Source organism: Condylura cristata, unplaced genomic scaffold (genome assembly GCF_000260355.1).
Source record: "Condylura cristata isolate star-nosed mole 26May11 unplaced genomic scaffold, ConCri1.0 scaffold00004, whole genome shotgun sequence".
Lineage (NCBI taxonomy): Eukaryota > Metazoa > Chordata > Mammalia > Eulipotyphla > Talpidae > Condylura > Condylura cristata.
Genome location: NW_004567105.1, coordinates 30,179,769 through 30,195,209, shown reverse-complemented (window position 1 = coordinate 30,195,209; position 15,441 = coordinate 30,179,769). Strand labels below are relative to the sequence as shown.

General features: G+C 35.2%; 1 protein-coding gene and 1 pseudogene across 1 annotated transcript in view; one reads left to right on the top strand and one right to left on the bottom strand.

The window, feature by feature from the left end:
- TBC1D15 (TBC1 domain family, member 15) overlaps positions 1–15,441 on the top strand; it is a 56,864-nt gene that overhangs the window by 27,026 nt on the left and 14,397 nt on the right. The window contains exons 6-11 of the mRNA XM_004675885.2: positions 4,259–4,361; positions 5,897–6,094; positions 7,670–7,798; positions 8,273–8,376; positions 10,497–10,591; positions 15,004–15,120. Coding sequence (XP_004675942.1) covers positions 4,259–4,361; positions 5,897–6,094; positions 7,670–7,798; positions 8,273–8,376; positions 10,497–10,591; positions 15,004–15,120 — 746 coding nt within the window. The remainder of the gene's footprint in view (positions 1–4,258; positions 4,362–5,896; positions 6,095–7,669; positions 7,799–8,272; positions 8,377–10,496; positions 10,592–15,003; positions 15,121–15,441) is intronic.
- On the bottom strand, positions 9,876–10,336 carry LOC105854719 (annotated as a pseudogene).

Here is a 15,441-nt window from a genome sequence, read left to right as displayed (position 1 = left end):
CCACCAGCAGTGCAGGAGAGTTCCTTTTTCTCCACATCCTCGCCAACATTTGTTGCTAGTTGTTTGAAGATGTGCCATTCTCACTGGGGTGAGGTGCTGTCTCATTGTGGTTTTAATTTGCATCTCCCTTATTACGAGTGATGTTGAACATTTTTTCATATACGTGTTGGCCATCTGCATTTCCTCTTTGGAGAAGTGTCTTTAGCTCTTCTGCCCATTTTTGATGGGACTGTTTACTTTATTTTTATTGAGTTCCATCAGTTCTCTGTATATTTTTGTGATCAGTCCTTTATCACTACTTTTGTGTGAGAAAATGTTTTCCCAATTAGTGGGGCTGTCTGTTTGTTTTTTGTAATGTCTCTTTCGCTCTTTAACTTGATGTAGTCCCATCTATTTATCTTTGCCTTCACTATTGTGGCGTTGGATGCTCTGTCTTTAAAGATGTCGCTGAAGTGTATGCGTGTAGTGTTTGACCCATCTTTGCTTCTAGGTATTTTTTGGTTTCCGTTCTTATATCTAGGCCTTTAATCCACTTTTGAGTTGATTTTTGTGACTGGAGTAAGGCAGTGAACTAGTTTCATTTTTTTGCATGTAGCTTCCCAGTTTTCCCAGCACCACTTGCTGAACAAATTTTCTTTGTTCCATTGTATCCTCTTTGCTCCTTTGTCAAAGATTAGGTGTCCATAAACTCGTGGGTTTATATCTGGGTTTTCTATTCGAATCCACTGGAAAGACCTTACTTTCTTAATGAACAGAAACCGAATGTATTAGAGATGGGCAATGGGCATCCTTACAAGAGTGAGGAAGAGATTGGCTAGCCATTCACAGTCACTTGTCTTAACTGGTCAGTTAGCACAAAATTGTGAGGCTCTCTGAGGCTTATTTTTCTCAGATGAGTTGCTTATCTACTAGGGAAAATAGATTATTGAATTCATTGATGTTTGTTAGTATTCCTTGACTTTATTTTTTTGATAAGCTTTATTTATTTATTTATTTTAAAGATTTATTTGTACATACAGAACTGAGGTACAGGCCAGAGATGCGGAGGGTGAGAGGACTCACCAGTGACAGAGTGGGGAGCAGAACAGGCAGATCTATGAAGTACACTGCTGAGGGGAGCAGTGGGCGGGTCAGGAGAGGTCTGCCATGCCGTGTGGTCACCTCCGGGGCAGGCGGGAATCGAACTCATGCAGAAGTGGCTTTAGCTTCTCAGTGCAGTGCTTTAACCCGCTACGCTACCAGGGCCACTTGATAAGATTTATTTTTAATCTATTTTTGCATACAAGAACTGGTATGTAGGCCAGAGGTATGGGGAGGTGGGTGAGAGGGTTCACAGAGACATGGTGGGAAGCAGAACAATCAGATCCACTGAAATGCACTGCCAAGGGGAACAGCAGGGAGGTCTGCGCACTGTGAGTTAACTCCTGGGCTGGGGATTGAAATGGAGCTGCAGTAACTGCGGATAGCTGCACTCCTTATTCCACCAGAGAAGGCCCTCTTTGGTGTCTTTAAAACATGGCATTGTTGGGTCCTGTGTCTCTGGTGAATCCTCTCAGTGCTCCTGCACCTCTGGCTTATACCCAGTTCTGTATGTGCATAAATAAATAAATTAAAAAAAAAAAACCAAAAAACATGATACTTTCTTGGGTGAAAGAAATGAGCTGCCACAAATTTATTCTTGTTACCTTTCTAGAACTAAGTTGATTGCTAGGAGATGAATGAAAGTTATTGGTTCTATTAAAAATTGTGTAGTGGGCAGTTTTTATGTTAATGCATCAATATCCAAGAAGTGAAATATTCCCCCCAAAGTTACGTTGTCTGTATTATCATATAACATCAACCATTTATCTATACATATATGTGCATGTGTGTGTTTATATATATATATTTTATTGTAGATTTTTAAAATTTTTTTATTCACTTTTCAACAGTGATTTACTTATTTATGCATATAAGAAGTGGGGTACAGTCCAGAGGTGCAGGAGGTGAAAGGATTCAGAGAGAGTGGGGATCAGAACAGGCAGATTGAAATACACTGCTGAGGGGAGCCGCAGGTGAGACAGGAGAGGTCTGTCACATCTGTCACCCCACTGGCTGGGAATTGAACTCATGCCGCTATGGTTTCTGACAGTTTCATAGTGCTGTGCTTTAACCCCTTGCAACACCAGAGAGGGCCCTGTTCACATTTTTTGATTGATATCTGTTGCAATTATGTATTTATTCTTTAACTTTGCATATTGGTTGTTTGCAGTAGCAATATAAAATAGTTAACTGCTACATTCCAGCATGCAAACATTGTTTTATGATTATAATTTCTGAATATTCTTTGAGAGAGGCTCACTCCAGAGCCTAGGAAGTACTTCTGAATTGTCAGTAGATATGCATCTGTAGTGGTAATACCAGACTATGGTTTTTATTTTAAGTCCTTTCATAAGATCTCATAGAGTTGTTAACGTAGATCAAAAGTGCAATGAATTTGAAAGTCTTGGAAGATGAGCTTCCAAGAATTCCTTAAGTAGAATGTTTATAATGTTTAATTTTCCAGTTTGAATGTGTGATAACCTGACAGGTAGAGAAGCTTACTGTACTAAATTCCTGGAATGCCACCCTGTTGCTGATAAGCATGGGGCTGCCTAGCAGTATTGCCCTTTGACTTGCCAGTTGATGATGTTGTCCTGTGACTGGTGATTGGGATGTTTGTTAATTTTAATTTCCTTGGGGACAACCAAGGCTCAAAATTTCTTACATTTCACCTCCTCCTAGAGTTCCCTCAACCTGTCATCACAGAGCATTGGGTTTAAAACATGAAATACTTCCTTTTTATCTATGGTTGCTTGTTGGTTGGACAGACATTTCTTCTCATCTCCAGTTTAGTGGTGATGATGTTTGATCCAGAGCCATAATAATTAGCCCAGATAGCTGAGATTTGCATATTTGTTTCCCATCTACATGTATAGCTAGTATTTTAACATTTCCAATTTCTATTTGGGTTTTAAAGAAATAATTTGACTTACTTCATTCGTAGAAACAAAATAACAACCACAGCACCAATAGCACTGTGTGAGAGAGGAAAAAAATTGGTTCTACGTCAGTTTCTTTTCTTTTTCTGGTGCTACAGTTAAAAGTTGGCCATTCATTTAAAAATGCCTTTTGAGAGTTTGTAAATCTTCAGTTTATGTATGATCCCTAAAAGTGTTCGGAAACATGGTGTTAAAATGAAAAATAAATATTTTTTTAAAGTTACTGTTTTTCTTCAGATGACTCAACTTTGGCTCCTTCTTAAAAGCCAAGGAGCAATATTAAGCTACTGTTGTCTCTGTGGACAACTGCTGCTTCTGGTTTTATAAGAATGAGATCCTGTTTTGGATTTCATATCCCCCCTAGCTTTGGGGTTGCATCCTGATATGTTAGAATGGAGAAGAGATAACTGTTATTAAAGTTCTTATCTCAAGCATTTATAATAAACTAGAGGTAGATAGTAGCAAAATAACACATTAATTTTTATTTTAAACACAGAAAAGTTGTGGATTTATTATAGCTGATTTACTAAATTATAGAACTTGTTGAGTAGGAAAAGACTGGATAATTTATTTGATTATTTAAATTAGATATCTATTCGAAATACATTTCACTTATTCTGCAGTTATTAAGAAATGTTAGGAAAAAATTGTTTCCAGAACTTAATAACTAAAAGCATTCTTGTTACCTGAATTACCTACTATAATTTTGTTAAATATGTTTGTGTGTTTATAGTATAGCCAACATGATTAGTGATCTTTAACAAATAATTAATGTATTTGTATGTTGTGTTTTTAACATTTTATATTGCAGTCCTACCGAGTTGTGGAATGAAGATGGTAATCATTTCAAAATGTGATATTTTCCTATAATGTACATATTATTCTGATGAATCATAGTATTTTGTTTTAAACATTTTTTATGATAATGAAAGATAATATTTGTATGATTTTTGTACTATAATTCAAATGAGAATTTGTGTTGATTATAATTTAGCACCCCTGACTTTACCTAGAGTAAAAATACTTATATTTGTTAATTTAGTATTTCATATTTCATGTAGTTTTAGGAATCATTTAATATAGTTACTAAGTGCTCTCTAATATTAATTGGAAATGATTCAGTAACTGGACATTTGAGTTTTATTTTTTGTTTTGGTAAGAAAAAAGTAACTGCATGAGTGAGTATTTAGGTAGTAATTGATGTAGACTTTTCTGTAAATGTCTTCTTTTTATTATAGATCTCCACAGGATAAAAGAATACTTCTTGTGAATTGTCAGAATAAGAGTCTTTCACAGTCTTTTGAAAATCTTCTTGATGAACCTGCGTATGGTTTAATACAAGTATGTTTCTTAAATCTACCTTGTATTAATCAGTTAATCTGACTCCTTTATTTTATATCCCTCAACATTTCACTTTCCTCAGAGAATATACAGAATGAGGCAAGTGCCTCTGTGTAAACTTTATGAAACTACTTTGTGTAAATATTAGATGTCATGTTTGATACTATTTATAAGACTCAAAAGCTTCCTTGGTTCTTAATTATTCTGACAGCAGTTTTTTCCCGTTATCATAATACTGAAATTGGACACTTACTATATCTTTGAATAGGTGAAAGGTCACTAGTGAGCTATTTTGTATTCATGAATGGTGAACACAGGCAGAAATATGGTTTTGACTTTTAATTTCCCTTTTAAGTAGATTTCCTGGGGTCATGATTATCTAATTTCCTTCTAAGTGTTTCAAATATTCTTATATTTGACTAAAAATGTGGATTTAATGCAGGCAGAAATAGTTATTTTTTGTTTTGATTTCTGTGTTAGCTGATGAAATGATTATTTACTTAACCATGCAACAAATCAGTGATGACTATTCCAGATGCTTTCCCTTGATTCTGAAGATAACCAAGAAAGAAGGAACTTTTAAAAATAATATAATAGTTTATTTTTACATTATTTTGTGCCTTTTTCCTTCTTAGTTGTAATCTCAGTGGGCTTCCCATCACCAAGTCACCTGTGTGCCATCACCATAGTCCAGTGCACTACCCTCTCTACCCCCACTCCACCTCCGTCAAATGTCTCTGGTATATAGTTGTTCATTATTATTACTATTTTCTCCCCTGGTCACTCCTGCCATGAGTGAAACCATCTGGTATTTTTCCTTTTTTAAGAAAGAAGGAATTTTTAAGGAGGCGACTAAACACTAATTAAAATAAAAAGTTCGGGGACAATTTTTCTTAATTGTGAAAACTTTAAAAATAGACTTTTAAGAAATAATTATTTTTGCTAAATGTGAACAAAGCACACACTTGGGGACTTAAAAGTAGCCCAAGCAATGGAATAGTCTTTTGCTGGTTTTCAAAACAGCACTGTCCAGAACAAGTTCTTTTTATCAGCGTGACTTACTAATAATGTAATTAGCTTAAAATATTAGTTTTTAAATATCATGTGCTTCTAAATTTAGCTATCAAATATTTTGTGTTAAAGTAGGGTGGCACTGCATTCTTCAAGAAATATTTTTTTTTTGTGAAGGCAAAACTGCTAGACAGAAGAAGGCTGGTGTGGGCCATTCACCAATGGAAAGTAAGCGCTGCACATACTTCTGATGTATGCAGCTTGAATGAAGCCTGCAAATCATTTATCTGCAATTCAATCAGTAGCATTAATGTACTTTTTTTTTTTAACAAATTAAATATTGGCTTAGAAAATTTAAATTTCTCTTTTCAGAGAAAAAAACCTGAGATAATCTTAGAACACTGTTTTAGTTCTGATTTCCCCCACCCTTTTAGAGAATTTTGCCTTGTTTTTTCATTATGAAATATTTTTATTCTTTGAGTTAATAATGCTAATAAATGCTATTTTTTCTTCCTACTACATAGAAAATTAAAAAGGATCCTTATACAGCAACTATGTCAGGATTTTCCAAAGTCACAAACTATATTTTTGATAGTTTGAGAGGCAATGATCCATCTACACATCAGCGACCACCTTCAGAAATGGCTGATTTTCTTAGCGATGCTATTCCAGGCTTAAAGATAAATCAACAAGAAGAACCAGGATTTGAAGTTATCACAAGAGTGAGTAGAAATTTACATTAATATGGTTCTTATATTTTAAGAGAAGAAATTCTCTTTAAACGTGTACCAGCTGTTACAGAAACAAACTCAATTTTGACTGTATTTGCATCTTTCTCATAGTTCTTTCTTAAAATTGTGGCTGACTAATATCTCTAACAACTGATACTTGTCCTCCACCAAATTCTTGGTTTGTTCTCCTTTGACTCCTATGCATATTTTTTGTTCATTAGAGTTTTCTTTGATAATAACAGTTTACCTTTTGCTAATAACAGTTTGCCTGTTTCAGTGAGTGCAGGGCAGTGAATGAGTGGTGAGCTTTGCCTCTTGCCACTGGTTCTGTCTCTAGTTTTTGTCTCTTTGTAGGCACTACAGAGAGCGGGTCAGGACTCTACCCTAGGGCTTTTATTCTCATGTGAATCTTTTTTAATTAAGAGTGATTTTGGTTCTGAATCATGGCAAATCTTTATATATGCTTAGCAAATTTTAAAATTTGTTTCAGTTTTAGGCTGCACATAGTTGGAAAATTATAAATATCTAATTGTAGTACTTAGAGAGCTTATCTTGCAAGTGATATTTTTTTTTTTTTTTAAAGATTTATTTATTTGTGCATACAGAACTGGGGTACAGGCCAGAGGCTCAGGGGCGGCGAGAGGCTTCACCAGAGACAGAGTGGGGAGCAGAACAGGCAGATCGACGAAGTACACTGCTGAGGGGAGCAGCGGGCGGGTCAGGAGAGGTCTGCCACGCCATGTGGCCACCTCCGGGGCAGGCGGGAATCGAACTCATGCGGAAGCGGCTTTAGATTCTCAGTGCTGGGCTTTAACCCGCTGCGCCACCAGGGAGGGCCGCAAGTGATATTTTTAAATTATCAACATCTGTTAATTGAATAAGAACTGTAGAAAATGCCAAATGAAGTTATAGGGTCATGCATCAATTCTGAGTAATACAAATTTAGTCTGGAGAAAAGCTGAATTTAGGATACGGTTAATGGAATCATACTCTTTTAATAGTAATAATTTTAATACATTCTTTTAAGTATTATTTGGATTGAAAGGGTCATCTGTACTTAAATAAATTAAATCCAAAGTAGCAAATATTTTCCTAATTTGAATTTATAATCAAGTTATTTATAGGGTTAGTAGGAATTAAAATGTTTATGATGCTGAACCTCCCTGGTGGCACAGCAGATTAAAACACAGCACTAAGAACGAAAGCCACTTCCACGAGTTCGATCCCAGCCCCAGAAGTGATCCACATGGCATAGCAGACCTCTCTTCACCCTCCCGTTGCTCCTCTCAGCAGTGTATTTCGTCGATCTGCCTGTTCTGCTCCCCACTCTGTCTCTGGTGAATCCTCTCACCACCCCTACACCTCTGGCCTGTACCCTAGTTCTTATATGCATAAATAAATAAATCTTTTTAAAAAATGTTTAGAATGCTATTATACTTTTATTAACAAAGCTTGAAAAATAAGGAAGATTTCAAAAGTGTTAGAATTCAGTAATAATTTGTTTTTATATACCTTGATTTCATTTCACTGGGTACAGATGTACTCCTTATTATTTTCTTCTTTTAGATTGATTTGGGAGAACGACCTGCTGTCCAAAGGAGAGAGCCAGTAACACTGGAGGAATGGAATAAGAACATTGATGCTGAAGGAAGAATTTTAGATGTAGAGAATATGAAGCAGATGATATTTAGAGGGGTAAATACTTTTAATATGTATTACAGTTTAAATTGTTGATACATACTTTTTCTGCCTTTTACATTTTTTAGGGGATAGGGATTATTGATAACTTAAAATCCCTTTTGTACAAAGTGATCTCTTGTGATATCTCAGAAGATTCAGTGGGGAAATATCATTAAACCCTTGGAAGTTTTTCTTCTTGTAGTTTTGTGAATTATTTGAAAGAGGCATATACTCTTACATAATAAGAGTTGTGTTTAGAAAGGTCAGTCATTCCTTCTGTCTATGTTATACAAACTATAGTATACCCTGTACGCTGTTTTAAGCTGTTGTCAAATGCTTAAAATTTCAGAATCTTGAAGTCAAAAACAGTATTCACTCAATTGAGCTGTTCTGTGTATGAAACTATCTTTTAAATATTAGTCTCCTTGTTTATTCAAATGAAACTTTTGCAATCTTTGCCTGTATACTTAACATGCATGTTTTCTTTAGGGACTTAGTCATACATTGAGAAAGCAAGCGTGGAAATTTCTTCTTGGTTATTTTCCTTGGAACAGTACTAAAGAGGAAAGAACTAAGTTACAAAAACAAAAAACGTAAGTAATTGTCGTTTTTGTGTTAAAAAAAATTCAAATAATTCACTCTCCATACAAATTAGTACAGAGGATATGGAATGTGGGAAAGTTATTCTTATTTTTATCATTTCAATTTCATAATTAAATAAAATTACATTTATTTCAAGACCTACACTTTTTTGGAAGTATTTCATTGTGTTTTTGTTGGATAATTTATTAAAAAAATGGTTTCTAGTTCCCTTGTATAAACATTTTGTATACTTGAGAGATAACTAATTAAGATACAGGTTTTTAATATACCTCAATCACCTTGACTTAGTTTTATTATGAAATTATAAAATAATTTGTGCATAGGTAGTATGTTCACTATTTAATTTTCTTTTTTTTTAAATATTTTTTTTCGGCCCTCCCTGGTGGCGCAGCGGGTTAAAGCACTGCACTGAGAATCTAAAGCTGCTTCTGCATGAATTCGATTCCCACCTGCCCTGGAGGTGACCACATGGCGTGGCAGACCTCTCCTGACCCGCCTGCTGCTCCCCTCAGCAGTGTACTTCGTCGATCTGCCTGTTCTGTTCCCCACTCTGTCTCTGGTGAAGCCTCTCACCGCCCCTGAGCCTCTGGCCTGTACCCCAGTTCTGTATGCACAAATAAATAAATCTTTAAAAAAAATATATATTTTTTCATGAATATAAGAACTGAGTACAGAGGTGTGGGTAGGTAAGAGGATTCACCAGAGACAGAGTAGAGAGCAGAATAGGTAGATCTGCTTAAATACACTGCTGAGACAGGAGAGGTCTGCTGTGCCATGTGGGTCAGCTCCCTGGCCAGGGATTGAACTGGTGCTGCAGTGGCTGCAGATAGCTTCATGGTGCTGACACTTAACACCTTAAGCCACCAGGGAGGCTCTATGAGCTTTTTCTTGAAGGGAGGATTCTACATTTGACAACAAAGTCATGTTAATAGTGAGGGCTGTGATGATTATTTAATATTCCTATTTTAGGTCAGTCACTTAATGGTATCTTTTCCATTTATAGTGTCTAAATAAAGTTAATTTAGCTAGAGAGGATATTCTCAGTAACTGGTTAACTGCTTTTAGCCACTGCAGTTAGTTCACCTTAAAAAGGGGCAAAGGAACTCATTAAAATTAAAACTATTCTCCCCTCAAAAAAAAAAAAAAAAAAAAAAGTAAAATAATATACCCCTGAAGCTACCTCTTTACAACAGCATTCAGTGTGCTTTATACTTAAACCCTATTTGGGGAAATGAATAAAAGCAAAGAGAGGCCATTACTTTTAAATGTTTTGCTATAATCCAGGTGATACTACTGATCCCTGCTTATTTAGGTTTGGCTAGAGTGCACTTAAACACCTAAGTATTGAAGATACCTGGGCTTTTATTCTATAATGTCTTTAAGACTGTGTCCATTAAATACATTATTCTATAATATCTTTAAGACTGTGTCCATTAAATGCGAAGACATCTTCGCAGAGCAGAAGTAATGTACACTTGATGAGATTGATTTAAAAATTATTCATGGCATATAACCTAACCTATGCTCAAGCTTTTTCTTTGGCTTGGACTTCATTGGTCTTCCTCTGCTCTCCTGTATCATTTGCTGCTAGTGGATCATCTGGATTGGGAACATTTAACAGAGTCTGGATTGATAGGAGAACTATATAGATTTTCAGTGCTGGACACCACTGACCTTTCAGAATATCTAAACATACTCTTTTTAACTTGCCTATGTTAGGATGATAAATTTTGGTAATGAAACATACTTTAGGGGCTGTCACTGGATAGTCTGGGTGAAATAGTTCAGTTTTAAAAATTTCATCCTCAAAGAGAGGGAGTCATGGGGGTCAGCATTGACCACCTGAAAATAATGGATGTTGCTTTCATCTGGTTCAGCTTTAATACTGGGAATTGGGTCTTCCAGCAAACACTGTGTTTCCTGGATAATCCTGTGTGGCAGCCTGGTCATCTTGTCAGATTCTGAGTTCAGACTCTGTTCCTTTGCTATCATGTATTTATAACCTTAATCCTACTGCATCACAAATGCTTTCATGTTATCTTTTGAAAAACTCAGATAAAAAATTTTAAATAAAATTTCAAATACCTTTGATGTAAATTGTTTCCAACAGTGATGAATACTTCAGGATGAAACTACAGTGGAAATCTGTCAGCGAGGAACAAGAGAAGAGAAATTCAAGATTACGAGATTATAGAAGCTTGATTGGTAATTTTTTCTCAATAAATTTTGGAAATGCAGTAGAGGGGGTTTGGCTTGAAGTCTTCAGAGAGTTCAGAAGTGAAACTATATGCTAGAATTAGGGTTCAAAGGAGAAATCAGAATTGATGAGTATATTAGGATGTATACTCTATGTTCTTGGTTTTTCCTTTTCCAAGGAATGTACAAGTGTGTATCACTTCTGTCATTTCCAAAAGAAATGAGTTCAGTCGCTATGTTTATGAGTAGTGATAGATTTCATTTTTATTTCCAAAATTTGAACTTCAAGACATGTTCATGTTTGTTGGTTTCATTAAAAAACATTTTTTTCCTCATTACATTAAGCTTGTGTTTGTTATAGAAAAATTAGGAACTATATGAACAAAAGGAAGACAATAGAAGTTTTTTTTCTGTTATGCAGAGGTAATTATAGTTAGTAGGTTTGTTCACTAAATATGCATGTAATTCCTTTCTTTAAGTATATGACTCCATTTAGTAAATTTTTTTGTCAGTATTTGAAGATTGAATAACTATTCACCTGGGAACAGCTATTGTCTTTCAAAGATATGTTTGATAGAATCTTACATTAAAATAATTAGATTTATTTACAAATAGTATGTATGACTTTTAGGGTAGAGACTAGATGATAAGTTCTTGGAGAAATGCGTAAGCTGTTGCAGTACATGATCTACCCACCACGTTTTAGTTTATAGTTCCCATATTAATGATAAGAAATTTGAAGAATTGGGGACATAAATGACTTGTCCAAGGTCACATGGTTGACAAGGGCAGTACACAGTTTTAGTGTTCTTGACTTTCTTGTTACATAGCCTCTGTAATTTAAGGAAGCTCTGGATAGTAGTGGAACATCTCAGTATACTTACATTGTATTTAGATTTCTATAAACATAGCTTGATAAATAAAGATAGATGTCTTTTACCATCGCAGTCATCATCACCATTTCATGGAGAAAAATATTTTCTAATAATAATTGCAAAGCTTAACACAACAGATTGATTTGGTAGTTTTTGTATATGTAAGAACAGATGCTGAGGTCTTTATTTTATTTTATTTTATTTTATTTTTTTAAAGATTTATTTATTTGTACAGAACTGGGGTACAGGCCAGAGATGCGGAGGGTGAGAGGATTCACCAGAGACAGGGTGGGGAGCAGAACAGGCAGATCGACGAAGTACACTGCTGAGGGGAGCAGCGGGCGGGGTCAAGAAAGGTTTGCCTCGCCATGTGGATCTCTTCCAGAGCAGGCGGCAATCGAACTCATGCGGAAGTGGCTTTAGCTTCTCAGTGCTGTGCTTTAACCCGCAGGGAGGGCCTATTTTTTAAAGATTTATTTATTTATGCTTACAGAACTGGGGCACAGGCCCACAGAGGTATGGTGGGTGAGAGGATTCCCCAGAGACAGAGTGGGGAATAGAATAGGCAGAGGTACTGAAATATACTGCTGAGGGGAATAGCGGGCAGGTCAGGAGAGGTTTCATCTACTTTTGGGCATTTGGACTGCTTCCATGTTTTTCCAATTGTAAATAAAGCAGCAATAAACATGGGGTACAGGTATCTTTTTCAATCAGTGTTTTTGTGTCTTTTGGGTAGATACCTAGGAGTCCCACCCCAGTTTTAATTCTATTCCCCTCTTCACCTCTCTAGAATGTCTCCGGTTTATATTTGTTTGTTGATTTTAGTTTTTACTTTATTGCAATTACTATTTTTTTTCTGATCCCTTATACTCCTGCTATGAGTAAAACCAGCTGGTTGGTATTTTTCTTTTTCTTTCTGGCTTATTTCACTAAGCATGATCCCTTTTAGTTCCATCTGTGTTGCCACAAACGGCATGAGTTTATCTTTTTGATTGCTGAGTAGTATTCCATAGTGTATATGCACCACATCTTGTTGATCCAGTCATCTATTTTTGGACATGGGGGTTGATTCCATGTCTTTCCTATTGTAAATAGTGCAGCAATAAATACAGGGGTGCAGGTGATCTTTTGAGTTAATGTTTTTGTGTCTTCTGAGTAGATACCTAGGTATGGAATAGCTATATCATATGGAAGCTCCATTTTTAGCACTTTGAGAAAGCTGTTTGGATGTTTACAACACTGGTTGTACCAGTTTGCATTCCCACCAGTAGTGCAGGAGAGTTCCTTTCACTAATGGGTGAGATTTAATGAAGCAGAGACTGGATGCCATACAGCCATCTGGGTATTATGGGTAAGGGGGATAGCTAGCTTGGTTAGACTTGCTACAGGACTTCTGTGTGTTTGGAGAAGTGCTAGGAGACCACAGTGGCTAGTATGTTGTGAGTTGGGGTGATGAGTGGAGTAAATGGGTTAGAGTTCTCATTGTTGGTTTCTTATATGTATTTTGAAGGTTTAAATGATAAATTAATATCATTTAAAAGAATCAAGAATGAGTTCATGAATATATTTAATTTTTTAAAGGTTTATGTATTTCTGTATATGAGAACTGGGGTACAGGCCAGAGGTGTGGGGGATAAGAGGATTCTCCCATACTTATATGAATAGGGAGAGGAATGGATATTGGAAAGTAGAGTATGATTGAGAGGCCATCTTCAGGGTGGTGGTAGTGTACATAAAATGGGCTCATCAGTCATAGGTGTGATTTTGTTTATACTCTTTGAGCTATATCAGGCTAGATGGAGAAATTGGATTTAATGAGGTCATTTTAAATTAAAATTTTTTTTTGAGAAGTACTTCCCCTTTAAAATACCACTTTTATAAAAAAAAATATGTAATGTTTTGATCTCCGCCTCCTTTTTTTCCCTGCCTGACTTGTCAATACCAAGTATCTGTGTGACAGAAAAGAATGTAAGTAGTTCATGAGGGTACAAAAAAGTTTTTATCCTGTTCACTACAACTATTAATACAGGTTTTCTATACTGACATTATGACTGTAAATTATACTTGAGTCAACAAAAAAATTAGTGTACTCTTACCAGTTGTGACATAAAAATGAAAATGTTATGAGACTTTAACATTTTTAGTTGAAATTTTACATGTATTGCTTTTTTTGTATTTCTTTTGGTTATTCGGAAAATGTATTCACAATTCTATACATACATGTTTGCTTTTATTAAAACAAATGTAATATATTTTACCAGAAATCTAGAGTGTTCTAATAAATTTTTAAAATATCCATATATGTGTTCTAAACTCATGTTATCTTCTACTATTAGATTATATACTATGCAAAGTACTCCCCAGAACTTTGCAACAAGTATTGAGGATGTTTTCACATTATTTCATTTAATGGTAGGGGTGGTGAGAGGAAGAAGGTAATTATAATTTTGAACACAGCTGTTTAAATGAATCATTTTGAATGTCTTTGAATTATTTCTTCCTAATTTACTGAGGGATTCAAGATTGGGAAATGCCTTAAAAGTCTTTTATGACTAGATATATTTAATAGGTATCAGTACCTACAAATTGAATTATCAGTACAAGTTGGGATACGTTTGTGTTCATGTTTCCCAATCTTGTTTTTTAAAGTCATTAAAATCACTTCCAGCAATATATGGGCTTTTATTTTTTCAAATGAAAATAAATTATTTAATAATATATAAATTAAATTATGTATATGTAAGAACAAGGGAGTAATTTGACCTGAAGATGATTATGGAACACAACAAAGAAGATGGTGATATTTTCCATAATGAATGAAGCAATTATGAGTGAGACAAATCTCTTTGATTATGCTTGATTGCATAGTAGCCTTTTTCATTTTTGTTTTCAAATAATACTGTCTATCATTCATGACTGGCATTTTTATTGCTAACTTATGTGAATCATTCCTTAATGTTGCTTTTTATTAATTGATAAAAGGTTTCCTACAATTCAATTAAAGGAGTTCTATGTTTAGATAAAAATTGAAAAAAAAAATTGGAAAATATTCCCATTGGGAGAGGATCTAACCTTTAAAAAAAAATCCAAAATGTTACTTTATTGCATATCTGAAATGGAAATTTGATTACTTTTTAAATTAAGTAAAAGTTGGCAAGATATTAAAATTAATAGCAAAAAATGTAATTTTCTATTTGTATGATTGAACTTTATAAAAATTCTTCTCTGTGGGCCCTCCCGGGTGGCACAGCAGGTTAAAACACAGCACTAAGAAGCTAAAAGCCACTTCAGCATGAGTTCGATCCCCGCCTGCCCCGGAGGTGACCACATGGCATGGCAGACCTCTCCTGACCCGCCCGCTGCTCCCCTCAGCAGTGTACTTCGTAGATCTGCCTATTCTGCTCCCTGCTCTGTCTCTGGTGAATCCTCTCACCCTTCACATCTCTGGCTTGTACCCCAGTTCTGTATGAATAAATAAAATAGATCTTTAAAAAAAAAAATTCTTCTTTGTAAAGCTTTCAAATATGTGGTTCTTTTTCTCCTCAGAAAAAGATGTTAACAGAACAGATCGAACAAACAAGTTTTATGAAGGCCAAGATAATCCAGGGCTGATTTTGCTTCATGATATTTTGATGACTTACTGTATGTATGATTTTGATTTAGGTAAGTTCTCCTCTAAAATTTAATTTTAAAAGATGAATGCATATTTATTTTAGAATATATATATACATATTTAAACTTACTAACCTGTTAGATATGTGTAATAACTCTGTGACCCAATTTTTGTTGGGGTTGTTCCATAGGGCCTGGGGACTTAAATGGCTTTGGTTTCCAAATTGTGCATCTTGGAGCACTGGGTTGCAGCAGCTGACTCATGGTGGCAACAGAAAATAGGTCTAATTTTTTTTTTTTTAAGATTTGTTTTATATTTACTTATGTATACAAGAGCTGGGATATAAGCCAGAGGTGCGGGGTAGATGAGAA